The sequence below is a fragment of the Diplotaxodon limnothrissa genome, linkage group LG7 (genome assembly GCF_057381915.1).
Source record: "Diplotaxodon limnothrissa isolate DT_005_m linkage group LG7, D_limnothrissa_male_GT1.1, whole genome shotgun sequence".
NCBI lineage: Eukaryota > Metazoa > Chordata > Actinopteri > Cichliformes > Cichlidae > Diplotaxodon > Diplotaxodon limnothrissa.
This window is the reverse complement of record NC_140602.1, coordinates 58715371-58738929: the sequence shown is the minus strand read 5'-3', so window position 1 is coordinate 58738929 and position 23559 is coordinate 58715371. Positions and strand designations below refer to the sequence as shown.

Below are 23559 nucleotides of genomic sequence, written 5' to 3'. Positions count from 1 at the left end.
TTTTAAAACAATACAAAATACAAGCTAACAAGGAGGAAATTGAAAAAATAAATATATAACAGTATTTTTTTAACCCACAACACCAGCTGATATCAGAAAAGGAAAAGCTTAACCTCTAAAGGTCTTAGTACAAAAAAACTGCAGAAGACTTAAATCAGAGCATTAATGGCTAAAAAGCCACAGCAATAGCATAAACTTAAATAAAGATAATAGCTTTTTAGAAAAAAAGAAAATATATCAGTAGTTTTAAGGAATATCCTGTTACAATTTTCTCCAACAAAGAAGGCATGTGTTTTCCAATTTTTTTTCTTTGTTTATTTTTAAGTATGTTGTAAGTAAATGTATTATAAAGTAATAGTGCTTTTGATAGGTTACACTAGGTCATAAGCTTTTCTACTTCAATAAGTACAGAACACTGCCACTACAGACTCAGGCATTACTATATAAAATTGCTTCATCTAGTGATTATGTCAAAAATTATACAGATGCGTGGGTGCTACAACATCTTTTAGTTTACTCTGAAGCTTGTAAGGCGGTTAGCAGCATCCACCTTACACAGTTCAACGGGCTGGTTTTCCTGTTGTGAAGTGCTGATGTACCAGCCGCGGAACTTGACAGACTCAAAAGTGGTTAGAGAAATTCCAGTGGTTTTCCTGTAGAAGAGAAATCGGTCCATGTCTCTGTCGGTTAAAATGTCATCATGGTATTGCTGGCAGAAAGAGATGAAAAGAATACGTTTCCCAGTCATTTTTTCATGCATGGAAACACATTTCGTCCCAATGAAAAAGAAAAATGTTTATGGAAAGTTAAAACTGGGACTTAATCATTAGGAAAAATATCCACATTTTGCACTAAAGAGGTATGTGAGGTATGTTCAGACATAGTAAGTCAAAGTTATTGGAAAACTACTCAGAGTAAATAATTTTAAAACCAAATTTTTTATACTGTCCCCTGTATAAGTTGTAATACTAGTAGTAAAAGCCTATAAACATCAACTTAAAGTGTGACATATAAAGTAAAATATTGGACCTATTAAATCCCCATTATAATTTTCAGATAAAAATTATAGGACAGGGTAAGACGGGAGGCTGGAGGCAAGGAGAATTTGTCTATTTAATACTCTCTAAAAAGAAATAAAATGGGATTGCATCATGTGAATTTATATTTACCTCCAGAAACAGCACAACTTTATTATCTTCCATGCGGCAAGACATGTACAGGTTGTTGTTGATAGACAGGACGACAATCAGACCAGGAGAGTCACCAGGAGGGACGGAGAAAGGGATGTACCGGGACATTTTAAAATTCACTAACGTAAGGAAACAAAAAAAGTAAGAACAGGAGCTCGTGTGTAGTTGGAAGACTGAAGTTGTGCAGAATGGCCATTTGTTTTTAGTTGGTAGTGATGGACGGATGGATAACACTCTCTACCTAAAGTCCAACAGGTTAAACATACTTGCTCCAACTACAAGTCTTACATTCAAACACCTGCTTTTACTTAATGAAGTAAACACAGCTGTTCTTTATGGGGGTTAACTTTATTAGATTGTTAAAACTGATGTCACATTTCCAACCTTGAAGCTGAGGGTCATCAGATATAATATCTCTGAAATTCAGCGGAGTAGGACTATAAAGCGGCATGAACCTGAAATACTCAAGTTTAGTACCAGTACGTTAATATACCTGCTTATGTAAATGATTTTGTGTCCTGTTTGTACCTTTGCGGTGGCAATATCCCCCTTGCAGAGTGATGGCCTGCAGCTGTAACTCTCCTGACAGAACAAGATCTTTCTGAGAGTTGTCACACAGTGTCAACGCTTTCTCACTGTTGGCACGCAGGAAGTCCCTTCGTTTTATTCCTTGGGTGGGAGTCCAAACAGTTTCTAAAGAGACAGAGGAAACAAAACAAGGAAAAACAACAAAAATTTCTATTCACCTAAAGCTAGACAAACAGCAGTTTCTGTTTTTCTAAAAAAGAAAAAAAAAACAAATACACACACACACACACACACACACACACAGAAAAAACTAGAAAAATTTGCATTTCCTGCGAAAATGCAGTGTGGATGCTTTAAAGCTGAAGCTGTATGCAAAAACTAGCTGAAAAAGCTGAAAATTTGCAGAAATTGTAAAAACTTTGCAGAAGCAAAGGAACTTTGCTAAAATGGAATAACTTAGCAGAACTGCAATATCTTAGAGGAAACATAATACTTGGCAGAAATGCAATAGCATAGCAGAACTTAGCAGAAATATTGTAACTTACCAGAAACATGATAACTTCTCAAAAATATAAGAATTTAGGAGAAATAGTATAAGATAACAGAAAGAATATATTTAGCCAAAAATACTTAAGCATTACAGAACTATGATTTAGAAAAATAGTACAACAGAGCAGAAATACTGTGATTTACCAGAGACACTGTGATGAACTATGAATATTATAATTTTAAATCAATACTATGTTTTATCACAAATACTATAGTTTGACAGAAATACTATCATTTGGCAGAAATACTATGTTTCAGCACAAATACTCTGGTTTAGCACAAATATTATAACATAGCAGAAATACAATTATATAGCAGAAATGCTATATTTAGAAAGAAAAATATAATATAGTAGAAATAGTATGATTTAGCAGAAATACTACAATATAGCATAATAACAATGATTTAGAACAAATACTATGATTGAGCAGAATAGTAATAACTTAAGTGAAAATACTGGAAAAGTAAGATGACAAGCTGAAAAAAAAAACGGAACATGGTTAAGTTCCCTCAAAACTAATTGTTGTTCACCTGTGAAAAAAAAAAAAGAAATATAAATAAATTTAAAAAACAAGAAGGAATAGCCAACAGATACACACAAAATCAAATATGTATACACAAATGCACAGAGAGAGAGAGAGAGACACACACGGAGGGTCTATGCCAGTCAACCAGTCTGAATATATTATATTTTTTTCCAACAATGAGATGCTGCCCTAAAGAGGGTCTCTCTCTCTCTCATGCACACACACACACACACACACACACACACACACACACACACACACACACACACACACACACAGGGAGAGAGAAGTAAGTTTCTAGGTCAGTCAAGCAGACTGGGAGCTGCTGAATTTGAATCCACCAATCAGAGAGCCTGTGCACTTTTTCCCGCCAAAACTGGTGCACGCAGCACAGAGAGACACAGGATTTTTGCAGTCTATTTCTCATAATGACGACTCCCCTCAAACAAATGACCATAATTTCCTAACCGTAGGGGCTAGAACGGTCATTCTTAGACCGTTTTGTTCAGAAGAGATGGGGGAATCGTCAAGTGTTGACAATTTATCATTAAAATATGAATTATTAAAGATATTTGACTTCTAATGCACCATAACTGAGTAGAGCAAAGCAAAAACTGCCTTGACTTGCCCTCAAACAATGCTTTCTAACTCTAAATCTATTTGGAGTATCAATATCATTCTTTCACCGTAACAGACAGCAGGCTTTGGCGAACAATCATGGAAATTTTCAGGTCTCTGTGGAAATCCATTAAAAAGATATGGCGAGAGAAAAAAGTGGTTCATTTCCAGAGTTTGAAATCTGAAGAAATCGGAGCGAAGGACGAATTTCCTACCCTCAAACAAGTCTAACTCATTTCAGAACGGTAATAGGTGAGAAAATAATTCTTGAATTGTGAGCGCCAGGAGTGTCTGAAGATATACTGGGACAAGTCTCATGTCTTAACTTTGCTTCGTTAAGGAGATCAAGCGGTGATTTTGAACAAGTTCTCCATTGACTTTCTATGGAGAGTTTTGCGACTTTGTGTTGGTCTGAGGAGATTTGCCAAAATTCTATAAATCCCACAACAATGATAGTGACATTTTCGGAAAGCCAGCAAAAATACCTACGTTTTGATGTATAATTTGTGGAAGTTGAGTGAAAATTGAGCAAGTAGCAAGAAGTTGTTCGGACATGAAGAGAAGACTGCAAAACCTTCAGTGGCACACTGGAAGCCAAGTGCATAGCAACCATAACAACGCATGTATTTTGTGAAAAATCACAATTTTGCAACTCAAAACTTTAAGAGGCATAAAAGTAAAACGGTAAAAGATTTGAAAAAGCTGATTTATACCCGAATAGCCCAATAATTTGAGAACATTTTAAAGTTTGAATGGTTGTTCTACGTGAAAATATGAGGAAGTAGTTAAGTTTCAAAAACAAGCAAATTTTAGCAGAATATATGCTGGATATTTGTGTGGATTGAGTTCCTCTTGGAACTTCCGTACACTTTTTGGCACTTAGGCTACGTTCACACTGCAGGCGAAAGTGCATCAAATCCGATTTTTTTGACCCTACACAGCAAATCCAGCATGTCCAAATTAACACTGTCGGATTTGATTTCAACACTATTAAAGTGTCTATATGGGTCCACACCAGAGAGTGTTAATTTAACTCTTTTTGGAGAGTTGGTACGTTAACTCTGATTTAGTGTTAAACACCAAATCTGTCTGGAGTTGATAATTTAACACTTGGTGTTAAGAGTTTATATATTAACTCTCAAAGAGTATTTTAGTTTAACTACGTTATCTTCTAATTCATTCTAAAAAGCGGGAATTTTACTGTTCTGAACTTCTAGAAATTTCTTTTGGAAATAAACATTTACTAAAAAGATGCAATGGTTTTTGAAAAACATTTATTCTGAACTGTGCACCACAATTTCAAAACATTTTCTGAAAGATGTAACAGTATACATGTTCTCACTTTCATTAGAATTTTGTTTATCAAAAGGTCTGACATGGTAAATGCAAATAACAGCATTCTCATCACTTATTTCTTCAATACAATATGCATGTCCTTCATTCATCCCTTTGTGGAACTTCAACGCACTTCTGCTCTCCCCCATATTCCATCTTCACAAGCATATCCTGTGCGGAGATTGAATAAAAATTAGTTGACACTAATTAATGGCATAAATAATCCAGTAAACAATTGCAGCACAGTAAAAAAAAAAAAAAGGAATCCTCTTTGAGCCATTACTTGTGTAAAGTATTTTCCCAAAAGACAAAGACACAGGCAACAGGTAATACTGAACTAAATGTAAAACCTCAACCTTTTTCATTTTTACCTAAACCGTGTGCACAAAACTCTGGAGAGATCTATGCTAACGTAGAATCCAGTCAGGACGTCAGCTACTGCTGTTTGCTCGTTTTTTTTTTTATGGGCGATCGTTTTCAGGCTTCAAGTAGCACCATTATACCAACATTTCACATTCTAGACATTGTTTTAGGTGTATTTGACCAAAAGTTTGACTGAAAATTCACATGCAAGCTTTTTTTCAAGGCTGTGGTATTTGCCCGCAAACAATACCTTTCAGCTAGCTAAAACAGAATATTATGCTATCAGCGAGCAACATGGCTAATGCCTTTCACACAGCTTTGTCTCAACTCCAAAGAGCCACAGAAGTAAAAGCTCATAATAATAATTGAAACAATCTTTGAAAAAATGACTTACCAAGCATGGCAAACAACTCAAATATGTAGAGCAAAATGTTCTGAAACGGCTTCACTTCAGCTTCGATTGCAGCTGTGCTGGGGGCGGAGTCTGTGAATTTACTCTGTTGGTGTCATAGCCCCTGTAGGAGTTCAGAGTTAAGAGGTCAAGAGTTAATGTTTCCATTGTAACACCTCCAGATTTGACAGAGAAACACTCATTTTTAACACTCGATTTTAACTACTATCATTTTACACCTCAGAGTTACATTAAAAGAATGTGACTCTACTTAGAGTAAAATTAACTCTACTTTTGCAAGAAGACTATTAACACCAAAACATTTAACACTTTTGAATTTGCTGTGTATGCGATCCATATCCGATCATGGTATGACAGTGTGAACGGCGCAAATCCGATATTTTCAAATCCGATCTGGGTCACTTTCGTATGTGGTACTGAATCCGATACATATCCGATGTTTCAGAAAGCGACTGCTGTTTGAACAGTCAAGTCGCATTAAATCCGCCTTTTACGTCACCGACACAAGACTGAAGCCAATTATCAGCGCCAGAGAAGCGCCCGAGAAGACATCGCGAACGCTTCCTGGCCATCCAGTGTAGATGTCAGTGAAACTGTTGGGAAGACAACGTAAACATTTTATTTGTACTGTATAATCTGCAGATTCTGACAGAAATCTGCAGCTATCCTTTGAAGCACCGCTCCTCTCTTAAACAGCAATAAGGATCATTATTAGGTTATTTACATTATTATGTAAATAACAAAATAAGTTAAAGCAAAAATTGGGAAACGTGAAGTCCGAAGTCTTTATATTAAGGGCCATCAGTCAAACAATACTGTTGGCTCTGGGTCTAAACAGAGCGCGTTGTGTGTGACATCTTCTTTTGCGCATGCGGGCCGCTTTGAGCGTTCACACTAGAGCGCGTTTGCTGTCGCATTTTATTTGTAGTGTGAACGAGCAGACAAAAAAATCGGATTTGATCAAAAAATCGGAATTGAGCATTAAGACCTGCAGTGTGAACGTAGCCTTAACTACTTCCACAATTTTCAGCCGATTTTCACCTTTCAAATTTTAAACTATTCTGCTATTTCTGCTAATGATGGCTATGTCTTTTGGTATTTTTCACTATTATACTTTTTAAAATATTAAGCTTAATTTGTCCCATTGAAATGAATGGGAAACTTCTGCAATTCTGCTAAAATTTGCTTGTTTTTGAAACTTAACTACTTCCTCATATTTTCACGTAGAACAACCATTCAAACTTTAAAATGTTCTCAAATTATTGGGCTATTCAGGTATAAATCAGCTTTTTCAAATCTTTTACCGTTTTACTTTTATCCCTCTTAAAGTTTTGAGTTGCAAAATTGTGATTTTTCACAAAATACATGCGTTGTTATGGTTGCTATGCTCTTGGCTTCCAGTGTGCCACTGAAGGTTTTGCAGTCTTCTCTTCATGTCCGAACAACTTCTTGCTACTTGCTCAATTTTCACTCATTATACATCAAAATGTAGGTATTTTTGCTGGCTTTCAGGAAATGTCACTATCATTGTTGTGGGATTTATAGAATTTTTGCAAATCTCCTCAGACCAACACAAAGTCGCAAAACTCTCCATAGAAAGTCAATGGAGAGTTTGTTCAAAATCACCGCTTTATTTCTGTAATGAGAGGCATATTCGAATCGTCATATCTCCTTAACGAAACAAAGTTAAGACATGAGGCTTGTCCCAGTATATCTTCAGACACTCCTGACGCTCACAATTCAAGAATTTCTTTCTCACCTATTACCGTTCTGAAATGAGTTAGACTTGTTTGAGGGTAGGAAATTCGTCCTTCGCTCCGATTTCTTCAGATTTCAAACTCTGGAAATGAACCACTTTTTTCTCTCGTCATAACTTTTTGTTGGATTTCCACAGAGACCTGAAAATTTCCATGACTGTTCGCCAAAGCCTGCTGTCTCTTACGGTGAAAGAATGATATTGATACTCCAAATAGATTTAGAGTTAGAAAGTGTTGTTTGAGGGCAAGTCAAGGCAGTTTTTGCTTCGCCTCTAATCAGTTATGGTGCTTCTTGTTGTGGTCACCTGTTGTCTTCCGGTATTTCAAGCGACCTTTCCTCGATGAGCGGTAATCTGAATTGTCATACTCGAATTGTCATAAGTGTGCTGTCAGCTCATTGGTCACAAAGCAGGAGAGGGGCTGGGAATTATGTTTTCAAACAAAGCGTTAATTCCATTAAAAGTTATAGACTACTTTTGATCCTCACTGTATTACGGGACAAAGTGCGTCCTTTATTAGTTCAATACGGGACGTGTACTTTTGTTTCTAAATACGGGACGATTCCGTATTTTAAGGAACGGTTGGCAACCCTACTTCTAAGCCAACAAGTCATCCATGTCATATATCTCTAAAAATCCATATTTTAATGATAAATTGTCAACACTTGACGATTCCCCCATCTCTTCTGAACAAAACTGTGTAAGAATGACCGTTCTAGCCCCTACGGTTAGGAAATTATGGTCATTTGTTTGAGGGGAATCCTCACTATGAGAAATAGACTACAAAAATCCTGTCTCTGTGCACCTGTTTTGGCGGGAAAAAGTACACAGCCTCTCTGATTGGTGGATTCAAATTTAGCTGCTCCCAGGCTGCTTGACTGACCTAGAAACTTGCTTCTCTCGCCGTGTGTGTGTGTGTGTGTGTGTGTGTGTGTGTGTGTGTGTGTGTGTGTGTGTGTGTGTGTGTGTGTGCGAGACACACACACACACACACACAGAGAGAGAGAGAGAGAGAGAAAGCCTTTTACAGTATTCTGCAAACTTTTATGATTTTACCAGCTTTTCTAATATGGACCTCACATTCTTGTTAGCACTCCATGGCACAAATACTGTTCCCTTTAGGCTCTGTGTATGTCTGTGTGTATCAATATTTCTCCCACTTTAAAGTATTACTCCTCCATAATTGTATTTCTGTTAAATCAAAGTACTTTTACTACATCTTAGTACTTCTGCTCAATCATAGTATTTCTGCTAAATCATAGTATTTTTGCCAAATCATGGTTTTTGTGCCAAATCATAACATTTGTGTTATGTTATAGTATTACTACTAAGTGGAGGAATTTCTGTCATGTTACAGTATATGTGCTGATTACAGTATTTCTGCTAAATCATACTATTTCTACTATATTATATTTTTCTTTCTAAATATAGCATTTCTGCTATATAATTGTATTTCTGCTATGTTATAATATTTGTGCTAAACCAGAGTATTTGTGCTGAAACATAGTATTTCTGCCAAATGATAGTATTTCTGTCAAATTATAGTATTAATTTAAAATTACAATATTCATACTTCATCACAGTGTCTCTGGTAAATCACAGTATTTCTGCTATGTTGTACTTTTTTTTCTAAATCATAGTGTTTCTGTAATGTTCGAGTATTTTTGGCTAAATATATTCTTTCTGTTATCTTATACTATTTCTCCTAAATTTTTGTATTTTTGAGAAGTTATCATGTTTCTGGTAAGTTACAATATTTCTGCTAAGTTCTGCTATGCTATTGCATTTCTGCCAAGTATTATGTTTCCTCTAAGATATTGCAGTTCTGCTAAGTTATTCCATTTTAGCAAAGTTCCTTTGCTTCTGCAAAGTTTTTACAATTTCTGCAAATTTTCAGCTTTTTCAGCTAGTTTCAAGCATCCTCACAGCATTTTCGCAGGAAATGCAAATTTTTCTAGTTGCACTTTAGTTTCAATTATAAATTGATAGCTGTCATTGATGTTTGACATATTAATATAGTAAATGAGCTGCTCCAGCTTGTTCTCAGTAAAGAAAAAAATACATCAGTAATCACATCAGTATGATGTGATCAGTATGCTTAAGCCAGATACTGCTACAAAATTATTTGGCAAACAATAATGTCTGACTTATTTTAATTATTGTTCTTTTGTGAACAAGCAAATGAGGGGAAAAAACACAATGATAATAAGAGTCGTGTTAAATGATAGAATTATATTTATTAAATTGTTGCTTTTAATTTTCAGTGGGACTATGAAAATGAAGCATTTTTTGTACTATTTTTATTTAAAACGTGTTTTTGATCCAATTTTTTTAATAACAGCATTTTGTATGATAACTGTATATAGGGCAGATTTAGTAATCTCCAATTTGACCTGGTGATGGCAGCACTGTCTCATTTTTACAGTGCCTAAATATAGACATTAGTTTACTTATGTGGTTGCCCAGAATATCATGTACCCAAACAAGAGAAATACAATTAAAAGGGCTAAACAGCAGAAATTTTGTATTTCTTCACAGCAGTGTGGTAACTGTGTGGTTTTATTTTTATTATATAAGCCATAAGAGGATTTCTTTTTAACTGTATAACAATATTATTACTTACCTTTCACTACACTGTCTATGATGTTCATGACATCATCATCACTGAGCTTACTGTCACTTTGAGTAAGTGGCTTTTTCATCCTGTTTACCCCCAGCACTAAAAGAGCCACACTCTGCATGGTCCTTCTGTTGTGGGAAACCATCAGCTCCAAACCCTCATTAAGTCTGAAGATCTCACTTTCAACCTCCTGCATAATACAAAGCAGAAAAACAAGAAGTCAGACTTCTGCTGCCGCTTCTCATCCATGCCATACAAAGTTTACAGTGAGACAAAAAAAAAATGCTGCTCAGGACAAGTTACGTAACCTCAACATTGCTCCATAAAAAATGTTATTCTGTACATCTCACTTAGATATATTGTTGCCTATGTACACTTTTTTGTACACAATTTTTGTACACTCTTGCAAGTACAAAAAAATGCCCAAAAGGTTAGACACTGCCCAAAAGAATGTAAAGTTTTGCAACTCTCATAAACCAATATTTCATTTTGAGAATTAACTGAGAAAATGTACCATCTTAAGGAAAAAATATGGTCATTTTGAATTTGATGGCAGCACAATATCTCACCTTCCTTGAAAATGGATAGGAGCATATGTTGCTTTAAAACCTGTGTATACCTTTTAACACTGATGGTATCTTTGCAGATGTTCAAGTCAGTCAGGCCAATTCCATAGACATTAACATGCTCACATACCATCAGAGATGCCGGCTTTTGAAATGGGCGCTAATAAAATGCTATAATAATAATGGATTGGATTTATATAGCGCTTTTCAAGGCACCCAAAGCGCTTTACAATGCCACTATTCATTCACTCTCGCATTCACACACTGGTGGAGGCAAGCTACGGTTGTGCCCCGATCCTGGGTTTTGGCACCACTGTAATAGATCCAAGGCATACCCAACCATATTTTCATGCTTTCCAGCGTACTTTATTCACGGTCAGTAGCGGTTTTTGATAGTAGCGACACGGGCGGTTGCCTGGGGCGGCATCGTGGTGGGGGGCGGCATCACGCGCATGGGCAAAAAATTAAAATAAAAAAATTGCTCGTACTCATGCTGCCCTGACATCATGCCAGCGCATATTGGGAATGGCATAGGCACCGATCGATTTTCTATCGCCCTCCGTTTGCGAGGTGCGCCTGCTGCTTGCACAGGGAGGAGAGGGCAGGGCGGTGGGGGGATTCTCTGGCTGGCTGGAGCAGCATCTAATAACCAGCTCGCAAAATAAAACAAAATAAAAACAAACTAACGAACACTAAAACACCAGACATTATAATACAGACTTAATAATTTGCACCGATGTTTTTTCGAAATTCTATACGCGGAAAGTGAGCGCGAGAGCCCTCGGTGCGCCTGCTTGCTGCTGAAGTCAAAGTAAACTTTATTGACATCTCCGCTACATACAGTCCAGTATATAGAGAGACAAGACACTTCCGGTATGATGGCGCCTGTGTTTGGCTTTGCCGCTGCCGGTGTTCCAGATCAACTGGCGTTTAGATCAACTGGCGTTGGTCGAACAGATGTGTGGCAGTCTTGCGTTTCAGTAGCTCCTACCGACAAACCAGCAAAAAAAAGCCAAATGTGTCATCTGTGACACTTGTGAGGTTGTCTCAAACACACTCCGTCAGTCTTGATGCTGTTGAACAACAAAATGTTTAAAAATGTGGCGAGTTTACCTGGTGATATCCTCATGCGTGACGCGATCGCGAAAACAGCAAACAAGTAACACCACGCCGTTGTTGTTCACGGGACAGCAAGAGTAAACGATCGGGAGACTGTTGTCGTCGTTATCGTTATCGCACGGTTTATTTCTCCGAATTCAGCGTTTTTGCTTCACAACTACAGCGTGCTGTTTACTTTGTGCACTAACATGGACTCGAGTCAACCAGCGCCACCTCTGGCCAAGTGCCACAGCCTACAGCCAGATCAACCTGTGACACACATCTGCACCACGTTTGAATTCGTGTCATGCACATTTGTACCTTTCAATTGTGTCTGTTTGTGCGTCATGCAAATAAACCTTTGGAAAGAATGAAATGATATCATATATTCCTTATTGGCCTACATTTGTACAAAATTCCAAATTATATACACAAAGTCATAGAAATCACCACTCCAATTGGTCATCATGATTTTAATATTCTCTTTTTCCATAACAATGAAATACACCTTGGACAAATATGACACATCAATATTTCATTAGTGTTGTCACATCACATCCTGTAAGCATCGTCTGTCTGTGTCTTTTCCCTGAAAATGAATATTTCCAGCCAATATAGGCAATTCATCAACATGGCTGGAGTTATATACAGTCTGTATAAGTGTGGTTAATCTAATGAAGATTTGTAAGGAGACGGCAGTTACTGTGAATTCACAGCAGTTACACAGTGATTAGTAATAAACAGCCAGTGAGAGTGAGTGGATATGACTGTTCCCACCACTAACACATGACCATAGGCCACTACTAGATTAACTTGTGACACATCTGCACCTGCTGCTATGATCACATTGAGTAGAGGCTGAGTGGCTGCACTTACCCCTGGTACATCCAAATCTACCCACAAACATGTTGAAAGATGCAATGCCAGCAATGTGGATTGTCAACACTGAAAACAATCAGTAAGCAAAGACAACAGGGATCATTTGTTTCTGTTTATTTAGCACCCACGACATTTGTAGTCGCCTTCTGCACAGGGGAAGTCCACACACACCGTGTGGTACCACTTTCCACAGAAGGTGCAATCTGCAAGATTGAATGAGATTGTCAGGGTCATTGTCTGAATGTTTATTACTAATCACTGTGTAACTGCTGTACATTCACAGTAACTGCCATCTCCTTATAAATGTTTATTAGATTGACCACACTTATGCAGACTGTATATCACAACCAACTCTAACATGTTTGTTTGCAGAGGGAAGACACAGGCAGACTATGCTAACGACATGTGATGTTACAACACTGGTGAAATATTAGTGTGTTCACGACATTTTTCGTATGGGCAAAAGTATTGATATCAGGATGGTGATTCTTATGTGTATGTCATTTGGCATTTTGTACAAATGTAGGCTGATAATAAATACATGATATCATTTCATTCATTTCAAAGGTTTATTTGCATGACGCACAAACAGACACAATTGAAAGGTACAAATGTGCATGACACGAATTCAAACGTGGTGCAGATGTGTGTCACAGGTTGATCTGGCTGTAGGCTGTGGCACTTGGCCAGAGGTGGCGCTGGTTGACTCGAGTCCATGTTAGTGCACAAAGTAAACTGCACGCTGTAGTTGTGAAGCAAAAACGCTGAATTCGGAGAAATAAACCGTGCGAGGGGAACGATAACGACGACAACAGTCTCCCGATCGTTTACTCTTGCTGTCCTGTGAACAACAACGGCGTGGTGTTACTTGTTTGCTGTTTTCGCGATCGCGTCACGCATGAGGATATCACCAGGTAAACTCGCCACATTTTTAAACATTTTGTTGTTCAACAGCATCAAGACTGACGGAGTGTGTTTGAGACAACCTCACAAGTGTCACAGGTGACACATTTGGCGTTTTTTTTGCTGGTTTGTCGGTAGCAGCTCCTGAAACGCAAGACTGCCACACATCTGTTCGACCAACGCCAGTTGATCTAAACGCCAGTAGATCTGGAACACCGGCCGTGGTTTCTCTGTGCTGTTTTTTTCGGCCTTTTTGCTTTCGCTTTTTGTCACTAATGTGTTGGCTGCCCTTGTCTATGATCGCCTGACGCTATTATCCATCCGATCCTCTATGATAAGTCAAGATGCCTTATCCTCCTGCGGTATTTTCCATCCTCCGCTGCCGACACCGGTGTCTGGATCTTCGTTAGGTGTCATCAGTGGCGCCTTTCTGTGTCCGCGCAAGTCACGGAGAAGGAGAGGAAAAAGAGCAGGTGTCCAGGTAAAACTCAGACTGTTCTGGAAGCGGGGACTAACTGTGCCTGGATCTATGAGACGGCGCTACCTCAGGAGTGTTCATCCAGACTCTCCTGTTGTTTGGCCTTCCATCCCCGCGGTGAGTGGAATTTATGAACGTCGCGGATCAAACTCTCTGTTTCTTCGTCCCCTAAATCGGGCCGCTTCTGTTAATAATATGTCTTCTACTTCGCTGAGAGTGGCGCTTTTCAACGCTCGATCAATGACTAATAAAACGTTCCTGCTGAACGATTTTATTCTTTCCAAGAAACTGGACTTCTTATTTCTAACCGAAACCTGGCAGCGCGATGGTGACTTTTCATCCTTCATTGAACTCTGTCCGAGTGGGTACTCATTCATCAGCCAGCCTCGGACGTCGGGTCGAGGAGGAGGTGTCGCTGCGGTGTTTGGAAGCCGGTTTTACTGTCGCGCAGTGTTGGTCGGACATTTTTCATCCTTTGAACTACAGCTGGTTAGAATTGGAAATAAAGATCCATTTTACTGCGCTGTAGTGTATCGTCCACCTGGCCTAAACACTATGTTTTTAAAGGAGTTCAGTGACTTTTTATCCTCGACTTTGAAGCTGTCCAGACTGGTTATAGTCGGGGATTTTAATATACACGTTGATGATGACTCTGACCTCTTTGCCAGAGGTTTCCTTAGCGTCATGGATTCTTTTCATTTTACTCAGCATGTGTCTGGTCCCACACACACCAAAGAACACACCACTGGACCTTGTTTTTACTTTAGGTTTAAACATTGATTTTATTTGTACTGAGGACATTTTTATTTCGGATCATCATTGTATTCTTTTTAATCTGTCTTTTCATTTGTCCTTCTCTCCTATTCGACACGTGGTTAGCTCTCGCATCTTAACTTCCTCTAGTGCTGTTAAATTTTCCGATGCTTTTAATTTAGTTTTATCTCCCTATAATGATGTTCATTTTTTAACAAATCTTTTTAATAATCATTGTCTTTGTATTTTAGACAATGTTTGTCCTGTCAAAGTTTGACTAGCTCCGGTTTCAAAGTCGTCTCCCTGGTTAAATGACAGCATTCGCTTCTTAAAGCGTTGCTGCCGTAAGGTTGAGCGTTTATGGAGGAAAACGCGTTTGCATGTCCATCTCCTTTATCTAAAGGAACTTTTAGTCTCTTTTAACACTTTAGTTCGAGATGCGAGGGCGGCCTATTTCTCAGACTTAGTGTCTAAGGTACTATTCGACACCATTAGTGATATTGTTGCTCCTGCTCCACCTGCTGTCCCAATTTCATCAAATGAAGATTGTGAAAAATTTCTTTCTTTCTTCGTTGAAAAAGTCAGTAACGTGAGGAACAGTATCTCTCCTTCTGTGTCTCTCTTGTCTGCTCCAACTCAAGCTAGGCCTGTAATTTTAGAAAGATTTTTACCTGTGTCCTTACCTGAGCTGGTCAAGTTGGTTAATTCAATGAAAGCATCCTCCTGCTCTCTTGATATTTTACCTGGATCTTTGTTTAAAAATGTCTTTCAGTCTATTGGTCCCTGTGTGCTCACAATTATTAATACCTCACTGGTTTCTGGTCAGGTCCCTGTTTATTGTAAGAATGCTGTTATTCACCCACTGTTAAAAAAACCTAAGCTTGATGCTTCTCTTCTCAGTAGCTACAGACCGATTTCAAAATTACCGTTCATTTCTAAGATTTTAGAAAAGGTTGTGGCTAAGCAGCTTATAGCTGTTCTAGATGAATACAGCATTCTGGATAAATTCCAATCTGGCTTTCGTAGAGCTCACTCTACTGAAACTACACTTCTTAGAGTCTCCAACGACATTTTAATGAGATGTGATGCAGGAGAATGCTCCGTTCTGTTGATGTTGGACCTGACCTCCGCCTTTGATACTGTGGACCATCATATTCTGCTAGATAGGCTGAGAGACTGGGTGGGTATATCAGGGGCTGCTTTGGACTGGTTTGAATCCTATTTGCATGAACGATCCTTTTCTGTGGCTACCTCTAAGTACAGTTCCTCTTCTACTTTTCTTGCCTATGGTGTGCCACAAGGTTCAGTTTTGGGGCCTTTATTGTTCTTACTGTATTTACTTCCTCTTCAACACTTATTGAGCACTTTTAAGGACATTTCGTATCACTGCTATGCTGATGATATTCAGGTATATATCTCCTTTAAGCCCCATGATGTTTCCAAGCTACAAATTTTGCACAAGTGCATAGACTCCATTAGATGTTGGATGGCTGGAAACTTTCTTCAACTAAATGAGGAGAAGACTGAAGTTCTTGTTTGTGCTCCTAAAACTTTTGTACCTAGTGTTATGGAAAACTTGGGTCCACTTGCTACATTTGCAAAACCGTCTATCTGGTGTTAGTATTGACTCAGCTCTGACTTTGGATGCCCATGTAAAATCTTTGGTTCGCTCCTGTTTTTATCATTTGAGAAACATTGCTAAGCTGAGTCCCATTGTATCGCGCTCCGAATTAGAAATTGTCATTCATGCATTTGTTTCATCTCGTCTGGACTACTGTAATTCTTTGTTTACTTGTTTATGTAAAGCCTCTTTGGATCGTCTGCAAGTTGTTCAGAATGCTGCTGCAAAGCTTCTGACCAAGTCCTCCAAGTTTTCCCATGTCACATCCCTGCTGATTCAGCTGCACTGGCTCCCCGTTAAATTCAGGATCCAGTTTAAGGTTTTGACCTTGACTTTCAGGGCCCTGCATGGACAAGCACCAACATATATAAGTGAACTTTTGCATCCATACATTCCCAGCAGGTCCCTGAGGTCATGTGACCAGGGCTTGCTTGCTGCGACAAAAGGCGACAAAGCTTTTGGAACTGTGGCCCCCAGATTGTGGAACCTCCCTTTGAGCCTGAGATCTGTGGACTCAGTGGTCACTTTTAAAAAACAGCTAAAAACCCATCTTTTTAAACTTGCTTTTAGTTGATTTTTATTTTTAGGTTTTAGCTTCTGTGAAGCACTTTGTGATTTTTATCTTGAAAGGTGCTATATAAATAAAGTTTTACTTGCTTACAAGACGACGAGGCTCCAGTTACAGCAGTGCAATTAAACAAACAAGAAGAGTAAGAAAATAAATATACACTTTAGGACTATTGCCCCCGCGATAAAGGGATCAATAACAATTTAAAATTCATAATTTACAGTTTGATAATTTAAAATCTCACACACAACCCGTCGAAAGGGGAGGAGAGCCCTGCTGCTTCCAAGTAGACCACATTTCATTCATAATGTTGTAAATCCAAGCCCATTATGTATTCATGATTGGAATCCTGGGTTGTGCGAAATCCTCGAAATAAACCCTAGACAAAATGAACTAAGGTGTAGGTTTATTAGGTTATGTTGGGGTGATCCCTGAGTTGGGGGATGGGTGTTCATACTGTAGTGTAAAATTAAAACCAATGGAAGATGGACAAGAAAAGTTCAAAGCCATCATGTCTTCAGTTTAGAAAAAAGAAAAAAGAAGAGGAGGAGAAACGCGCAAAAGATACAGGTAACCAGATGTGTCATTGGATCATGGCAAGTCATGTATCCTGAAACAATCAGAATCAGAATACTTTATTAATCCCTAAGGAAATGTGGGTTGCTCCAAGAAGAAATGGTAAAAATAGTAACAGTAACAGACTAAACTCCAAACAATACATTATGTTACAGATTTTAATATTAATTAGTCATTGTCAATTGTTGATTTGTTCTATTCTCATTGTATGATGAATTATGATGGCTGTTTGGTGGCTGTTTGCATACTATGCACACTCTCTCTCTCTTCATATGTGTGTGTTTCTCTGGTGAAATTCAGTATGGTTCCGACAACAGTTTTATGTTAATGCATAATCCTTAATATGTTTTATGTGTGTGTGTGTGTGTGTGTTTGGCGGGGGGGGGGGGGGGGCAGAGGGAGTGTTCGCCCTGGGCGCCAAACAGGCTAGGACCGCCACTGTTCACGGTCTTTGTTTTACAGACACGGCTGCAGCTTTTTAGCTTGCAGCCGAACATACACACCAACTAAAACAACACAGTCAGGACCCAGCAAAGACTTGAATGCAGGGGAAGTGTGATGAGCTGATGCAGTTTCGGTGTATCAGCCAGATACGGTGCTACAGACCACACCCTGCCACACGTTTTTAGCCTTTGCTTCCCTTGACCCAATTTTTTTTGGAACATTTTACTGGCATCAAATTCAAAATAAGATGATATTTTTCATGAAATAGTAAAATTTGTTTAAAAACTCCATTTAAATTAAATGTTATTGAATGTATGTGTGTGTGACAGTGTAAAGATATTAGATGAAAAAGTTATGGAAGGGAAAAATCTTACCTTCATGTCAAAGCAGGCAGATTCAATTCCTTCTTCAGGTGAGCTGAAATATGAAATAAAACATTTTTAAGACACTGAATGGAATAAAAACACGTATAACTGTATATAATTATCAATATCAGCCTACATACCTATATACACAAATGTCTGTTGTAATGTGAACACCATGCTTTGTCAAGCAATGTATTTAGACACAGAATGCAAGTACAATATGATTACAGTGAGGGAATGGGAAACGAAACATGCTGCCAGACTGGAGCTGTTCCCTTTTCACAAACAATAACCCAGGATGTAACTCTATAATTGCAAATGCTTTTGGGAAACTCCACCCTTAGCTACTGGTTTGAGATCAAAAGCATAAAACATTTAGAATTTTACTTAACATATCCATAATCACGTAAAAATCACATTATGTTGTTATGATAGTTTTAGTAAAAGCATTAGCTTTTGGCTTAAATTTAAAATAAATTTAACTGAATAGAACTTCTTGTACTTACCAGTCCAGAGCTTGAGAGAGATCAAAATCACACATAGTTGCGAAGTAAATTGCTGAATTGGGATTTTTTTTTTAAGTTCTCTGTCCAGGTTTTGCGAGCGTTTTAAGTAATTAGTGTCACTTGTTGCACTGCAAGTTGAATGACAGTCCTGTGTGTGAGCAGCTTCCTTTATGCGGCTAGAGGTGGACCTTCTTTCTTTATGTCATCAGAAACCACACTGCTGCAATTTTGTTACAGGGGAAATGGAAAGAATATGCTCTCTGCCTAATGCTACTCATTTCTAGACACACAGTGAGGAGGAAAAAGTTGCATTAATTCAGGTGAAAGGTTGATGTTTTTTTCCCCATTTTACACAACTATTTAAACAAAACTAGAGGAAAAAATCCATAACTTAATGTTTGTGGGACTTTTGATGTCTACTAAAAATGTGTCTAAAAATGTGAAAAAGGGTTTCCCCCTTCCCGATTTCCTATTTTTTGTATGTTTGTCACACTTGTTTGACAAACATTGCTCATATATGTATATGTATATACATATATACATATATACATATATATATATACATATACATATATATACATATACATATATACATACACATATACACACACACACATATATATATACACACACACACATATATATATATATACACACACACACATATATATATATACACACACATATATACACTCAACAAAAATATAAACGCAACACCATTGTTACTGCTCCCATTCCCCATGGGATGGACGTAGAGACCTAAAATTCATTCCAGATACACAATATAACCATCCCTCCCAAACAGTGGTCACAAATCAGTCCAAATGTGTGGTAGTGGGCACATCTGCTATATTGAGATAATCCATCCCACCTCACAGGTGTGCCACATCAAGATGCTGATCTGACATCATGAGTAGTGCACAGGTGTACCTCAGACTGCCCACAACAATTCTTTACCTGTTAAATCTAGAGTTCTGAATGAGTCCCATGAGTGTGAACAGGGTTTTTCTGACTTTGCAGCTTGTGCTGTTACGAGGGCTGCAGCTAAAAGGGATGCAGAGCCTGTAACTCAAGCAGAAGAGTGTCAGGTTGAACCAGACTTGATTGTTCCTGAACATTTGTCAGTTTCCCAGCAAGAGTTAATTCAGGCACAGCGTGCTGATGCTTCACTGACTGAGCTGTTTCACAAAGTGCAACCTAGTGATGACGCTAGAAGTGCGGCCTCTGGTTATTTTCTGCAGAAGGAGGTACTAGTCCGTAGGTGGATTCCGCAAGGGTTGGACTGTGTTGGGAGTCCAGTTGTCCAGATTGTGGTTCCAACTAAATACCGTGACGAGGTGTTGAAGTGTTCTCATGACAAATCTGGACATTTGGGTGTGACGAAGACTTATAATTACATCTTGCGCTACTTCTTTTGGCCACGTCTTAAGCGTGATGTTTCAGCTTACATTAAGACCTGCCATACTTGCCAAATTGTAGGTAAGCCAAATCAGTCTATTAAACCTGTTCCACTTTGTCCCATCCCTGCTGTGAGTAACCCATTTGAACATTTGATCATTGACTGTGTGGGCCCTCTTCCTCGATCAAAATCTGGTTCGGAGTATCTGTTAACTGTAATGTGCCAGGTTACGCGTTATCCTGCTGCATATCCGTTGCGTACCATCACAGCTAAGTCTGTGGTGAAGGCTTTGACACAGTTTATTTCTGTATTTGGCATACCGAAGATTATTCAGAGTGACCAGGGATCAAACTTTTCGTCACATCTATTTGCACAAGTTCTTAAGCTGTTGAATATTGTGCATAATAAAGCCTCTCCTTATCATCCACAGAGCCAAGGTGCTTTAGAGCGCTTCCACCAAACACTGAAGTCCTTGTTACGTGCCTATTGCACCGAAATGAGGAGTGACTGGGAGGAAGGTTTACCGTGGCTTCTGTTGGCAGCGCGTGAAGTGTGCCAGGAGAGTACTGGGTTTAGCCCAAATGACTTGGTCTTTGGCCACAAAGTTCGGGGACCGTTGACAGTGCTGTGCGATAAGTGGTTGTCAGGTGAACCACCAGTGAACTTGATAGATTATGTTAATGGTTTTCGGCACAGACTGTATGTGGCAGGTCAGTTGGCCAAACAGAACCTTGAAAAGGCTCAGGTCAAGATGAAGTATTTTTATGACCGGCATTCTGAAGAGCAGCAGTTTAGTACAGGTGACCAGGTTTTGACTTTACTGCCGATTGCAGGGTCACCGTTCCAGGCACATATATATATATATATATGTGTGTGTATATATATATATATATATATATATATATGTGTATATATATATATATATATGTGTATATATATATATGTGTATATATATGTGTATATATATATATGTGTATATATATATATATATATATATATATGTGTATATATATATATGTGTGTATATATATATATGTGTATATATATATATGTGTATATATATATATGTGTATATATATATATATATATATATATGTATATATATATATATATATATATATATATATATGTATATATATATATATATGTATATATATATATATATATATATATATATATATATATATATATATATATATATATATATATATATATACATACAGGCCCCCTTTCCGGAGTATGGGGGTGCTTACTGGGGTCAGCGGGGGAGCTGGCCCCAGGGAGGGGTCACTTGCCCCTCCCTTCCTTCCCTCCCCATCTCCAGCTGCCTCCCTCTTCCCGCTCCACCACAACCACCCACACATGCAGGGCCTTGGAGTAGGGGTATGTCACCAGGGTGCAGAGGAGGCTACCCCCCCTCTGTCCCCCCCCTCTGTCCCCTTCTGGCTGCCTCTGCCTCAATTTTATCCCACAACTTAGACATTCACATTACTCACACTCTCATTACACATACATATAGGATCTTGGGGGTGGGCACGATACACGGAGTCCAAAGTACCATCAGGGTGTACACCCCACCCCTGGCATCGTTGCCCACCTCTCAATTTTAAATACACGTAGACATTGAGGGCTAGCAGGAGGGACCATGCGCTTACCTGCTGCTCTCTGGCAGGTAGCTCCAAGCCCTCCTGGGTTTTAAATGCACCTTAGAACACACATGCATCAACATTACAATGAGCGGGTGGAGGGAGGTTTGGAGTCTTCTCTCACCCCCATTCTCTGCGACCTGCTGGAGCAGGGGGGCTAGGACTAGGAGGAGGAGTTGGCCGTCCGACTGCGGTCTGGAGTGTGGAGCCTTCCTGCTGCTGCGGAGTCGGGGCGGTCTGCCTCCCCCCACCGCAGGGAAAAGGGAAACACCACCTGGGTCTGGGTGCAGTTCCCCCCTCCAGGGGCGGGGGCACCTAGACCCGGTTTGTAGAGTACGCTTGGGGAGTGTGATCGTGTGTACAACGTCTCTTTATGTCTGTCTCCACGTTGGTTGAGTGTGGAGTAAGTGCATATGAGAGCATGAGGGTGGGAATGGATGTTTGTATCTGTGTGTGCCTGTATGTCTGTGTCTATATGTCAGGTTGGGTGTCAGGCGCCACCTCTCTGGGGACATCTCAGGCCCTCCAAGGTTTGGAGGCCTATCTCCCCCTACCACCACTTCCCCTGCCAGTGGCGGACCCCCTCAGACATCGGTGCGTTGGTGGTTCTTTGTGTCCGGGGATGGGCGTCCAGGTACACACCGGCTCACTCCTTGGCGGCCGCTTATCGGGGCCTGGAGCCTGGGGCTCGCTCGGGCCACTTCGGAGGTGGGGTGCCCCCGGCCTCTCGGCCTGGGGCTCGGTCACTCAGGCGCAGCTGGCTGCCGGTGGAGCTCACGGGCGCGTCACTGCAACTCCCCCTGGCTTCTGCTCCGCGGCTGCTGAGTGAGCCCTCATCTGGGACTCTCGTCAGCTCTTTCCGGGACAGTGGCGCAGCTGCCCCTCTGTTGGTCTTCCTTGGTCTCTTGTGTTCTGGGGGCCTCTGGATGTCTGGAGTTTTGATCTCCTCCACACCTGCTTCACGCCCTGGAGGACGGGGCTGTGCCCCCCCCACACCCTCTAGCAGGTTATTACATGAAGGAACCTTTTAAAAAACAAAAAACAAGCGCGTCCATGCTCACAGGTGTACACACGGGTGATCACACCCACAAACTACACCCTTTTTGGCTCCTACCTCAAAGCACACTGTGTTCTGTTGATCTTATGTGCTGCACAATAATGTTTAACATTTAGTATTTACTGTCATATTCCCATATATCATTGTGATGTTGTTTATTCTATTACTCTTGTTCTCTTCTGCTTGCTTTCTTTTTTCTTTCTCAGCAGGTGATCCAGGTGATTGATATATGCATTTTTTTCTCTGCCCGTTCTGTTGGTTTTTGTCTTTTGCCCTTCTCCCCCGTCCCTCTTCTCAGCTGTTTCTCTTTCCCTCTTTCTTTCTCCCCTTCTTTCCCCCAGTCAAGTCTGTCCCGTATTCAGTAAGTGAAAATAAAATAAACAATAAAAGGTGAATCAAATGGACCATTACGGCAAGGCTGGGATGGTCAGTTTGGTAAAGTAAATCCGTTGGGCATCTTTCTTTGCCTTTAGACAACAATTCTGATGGCAAAAGAGCCAAACGGGACAGGCCAAAAAAAAAAGAAAAAAAAAAAAGAATTAAACAGGAATTATGCAGTAAGCAAGGCCTGTCTTTTCACTTTAGCATTTCTGCTTTATTCCCCCCCGTTTTCTACAGGCGTACTAGATATGTCAGTAATATATAATGAAAAAAATAAAAAATCTTTGGCATTGGGAAGCAGACGGCTGCCCAATGTTCATAGAAAGAACCTTCTGGTTTTGAATTTGGCCATTGCCTTTCATGTTGTCTCTGTAGGTACTCCATGTTCCCCTCACAGTCCAAAGACATGCAGTCAGTGGGG

The 23559-nt window shown here is 39.5% G+C and overlaps 1 protein-coding gene across 2 annotated transcripts; it reads right to left on the bottom strand.

The window, feature by feature from the left end:
• Nucleotides 1-369: 369 nt before the first annotated feature.
• Nucleotides 370-18778, bottom strand: LOC146629382 (interleukin-1 beta-like). 2 transcript variants are annotated; one of them, XM_085358551.1, is made up of 6 exons: nucleotides 18656-18778; nucleotides 18159-18201; nucleotides 9902-10088; nucleotides 1719-1883; nucleotides 1170-1309; nucleotides 370-709 (listed from the first exon to the last, which is right to left on the bottom strand). In XM_085358551.1, exons 1-6 carry the CDS (start codon nucleotides 18688-18690, stop codon nucleotides 509-511), a joined length of 771 nt encoding a protein of 256 aa, XP_085214677.1. In that variant the 5' UTR covers nucleotides 18691-18778; the 3' UTR covers nucleotides 370-508. The 2 variants fall into 2 exon arrangements, with proteins under 2 accessions (XP_085214677.1, XP_085214678.1); XM_085358552.1 differs by lacking the exons at nucleotides 18159-18201; nucleotides 18656-18778 and adding an exon at nucleotides 11578-11776.
• Nucleotides 18779-23559: the final 4781 nt, after the last annotated feature.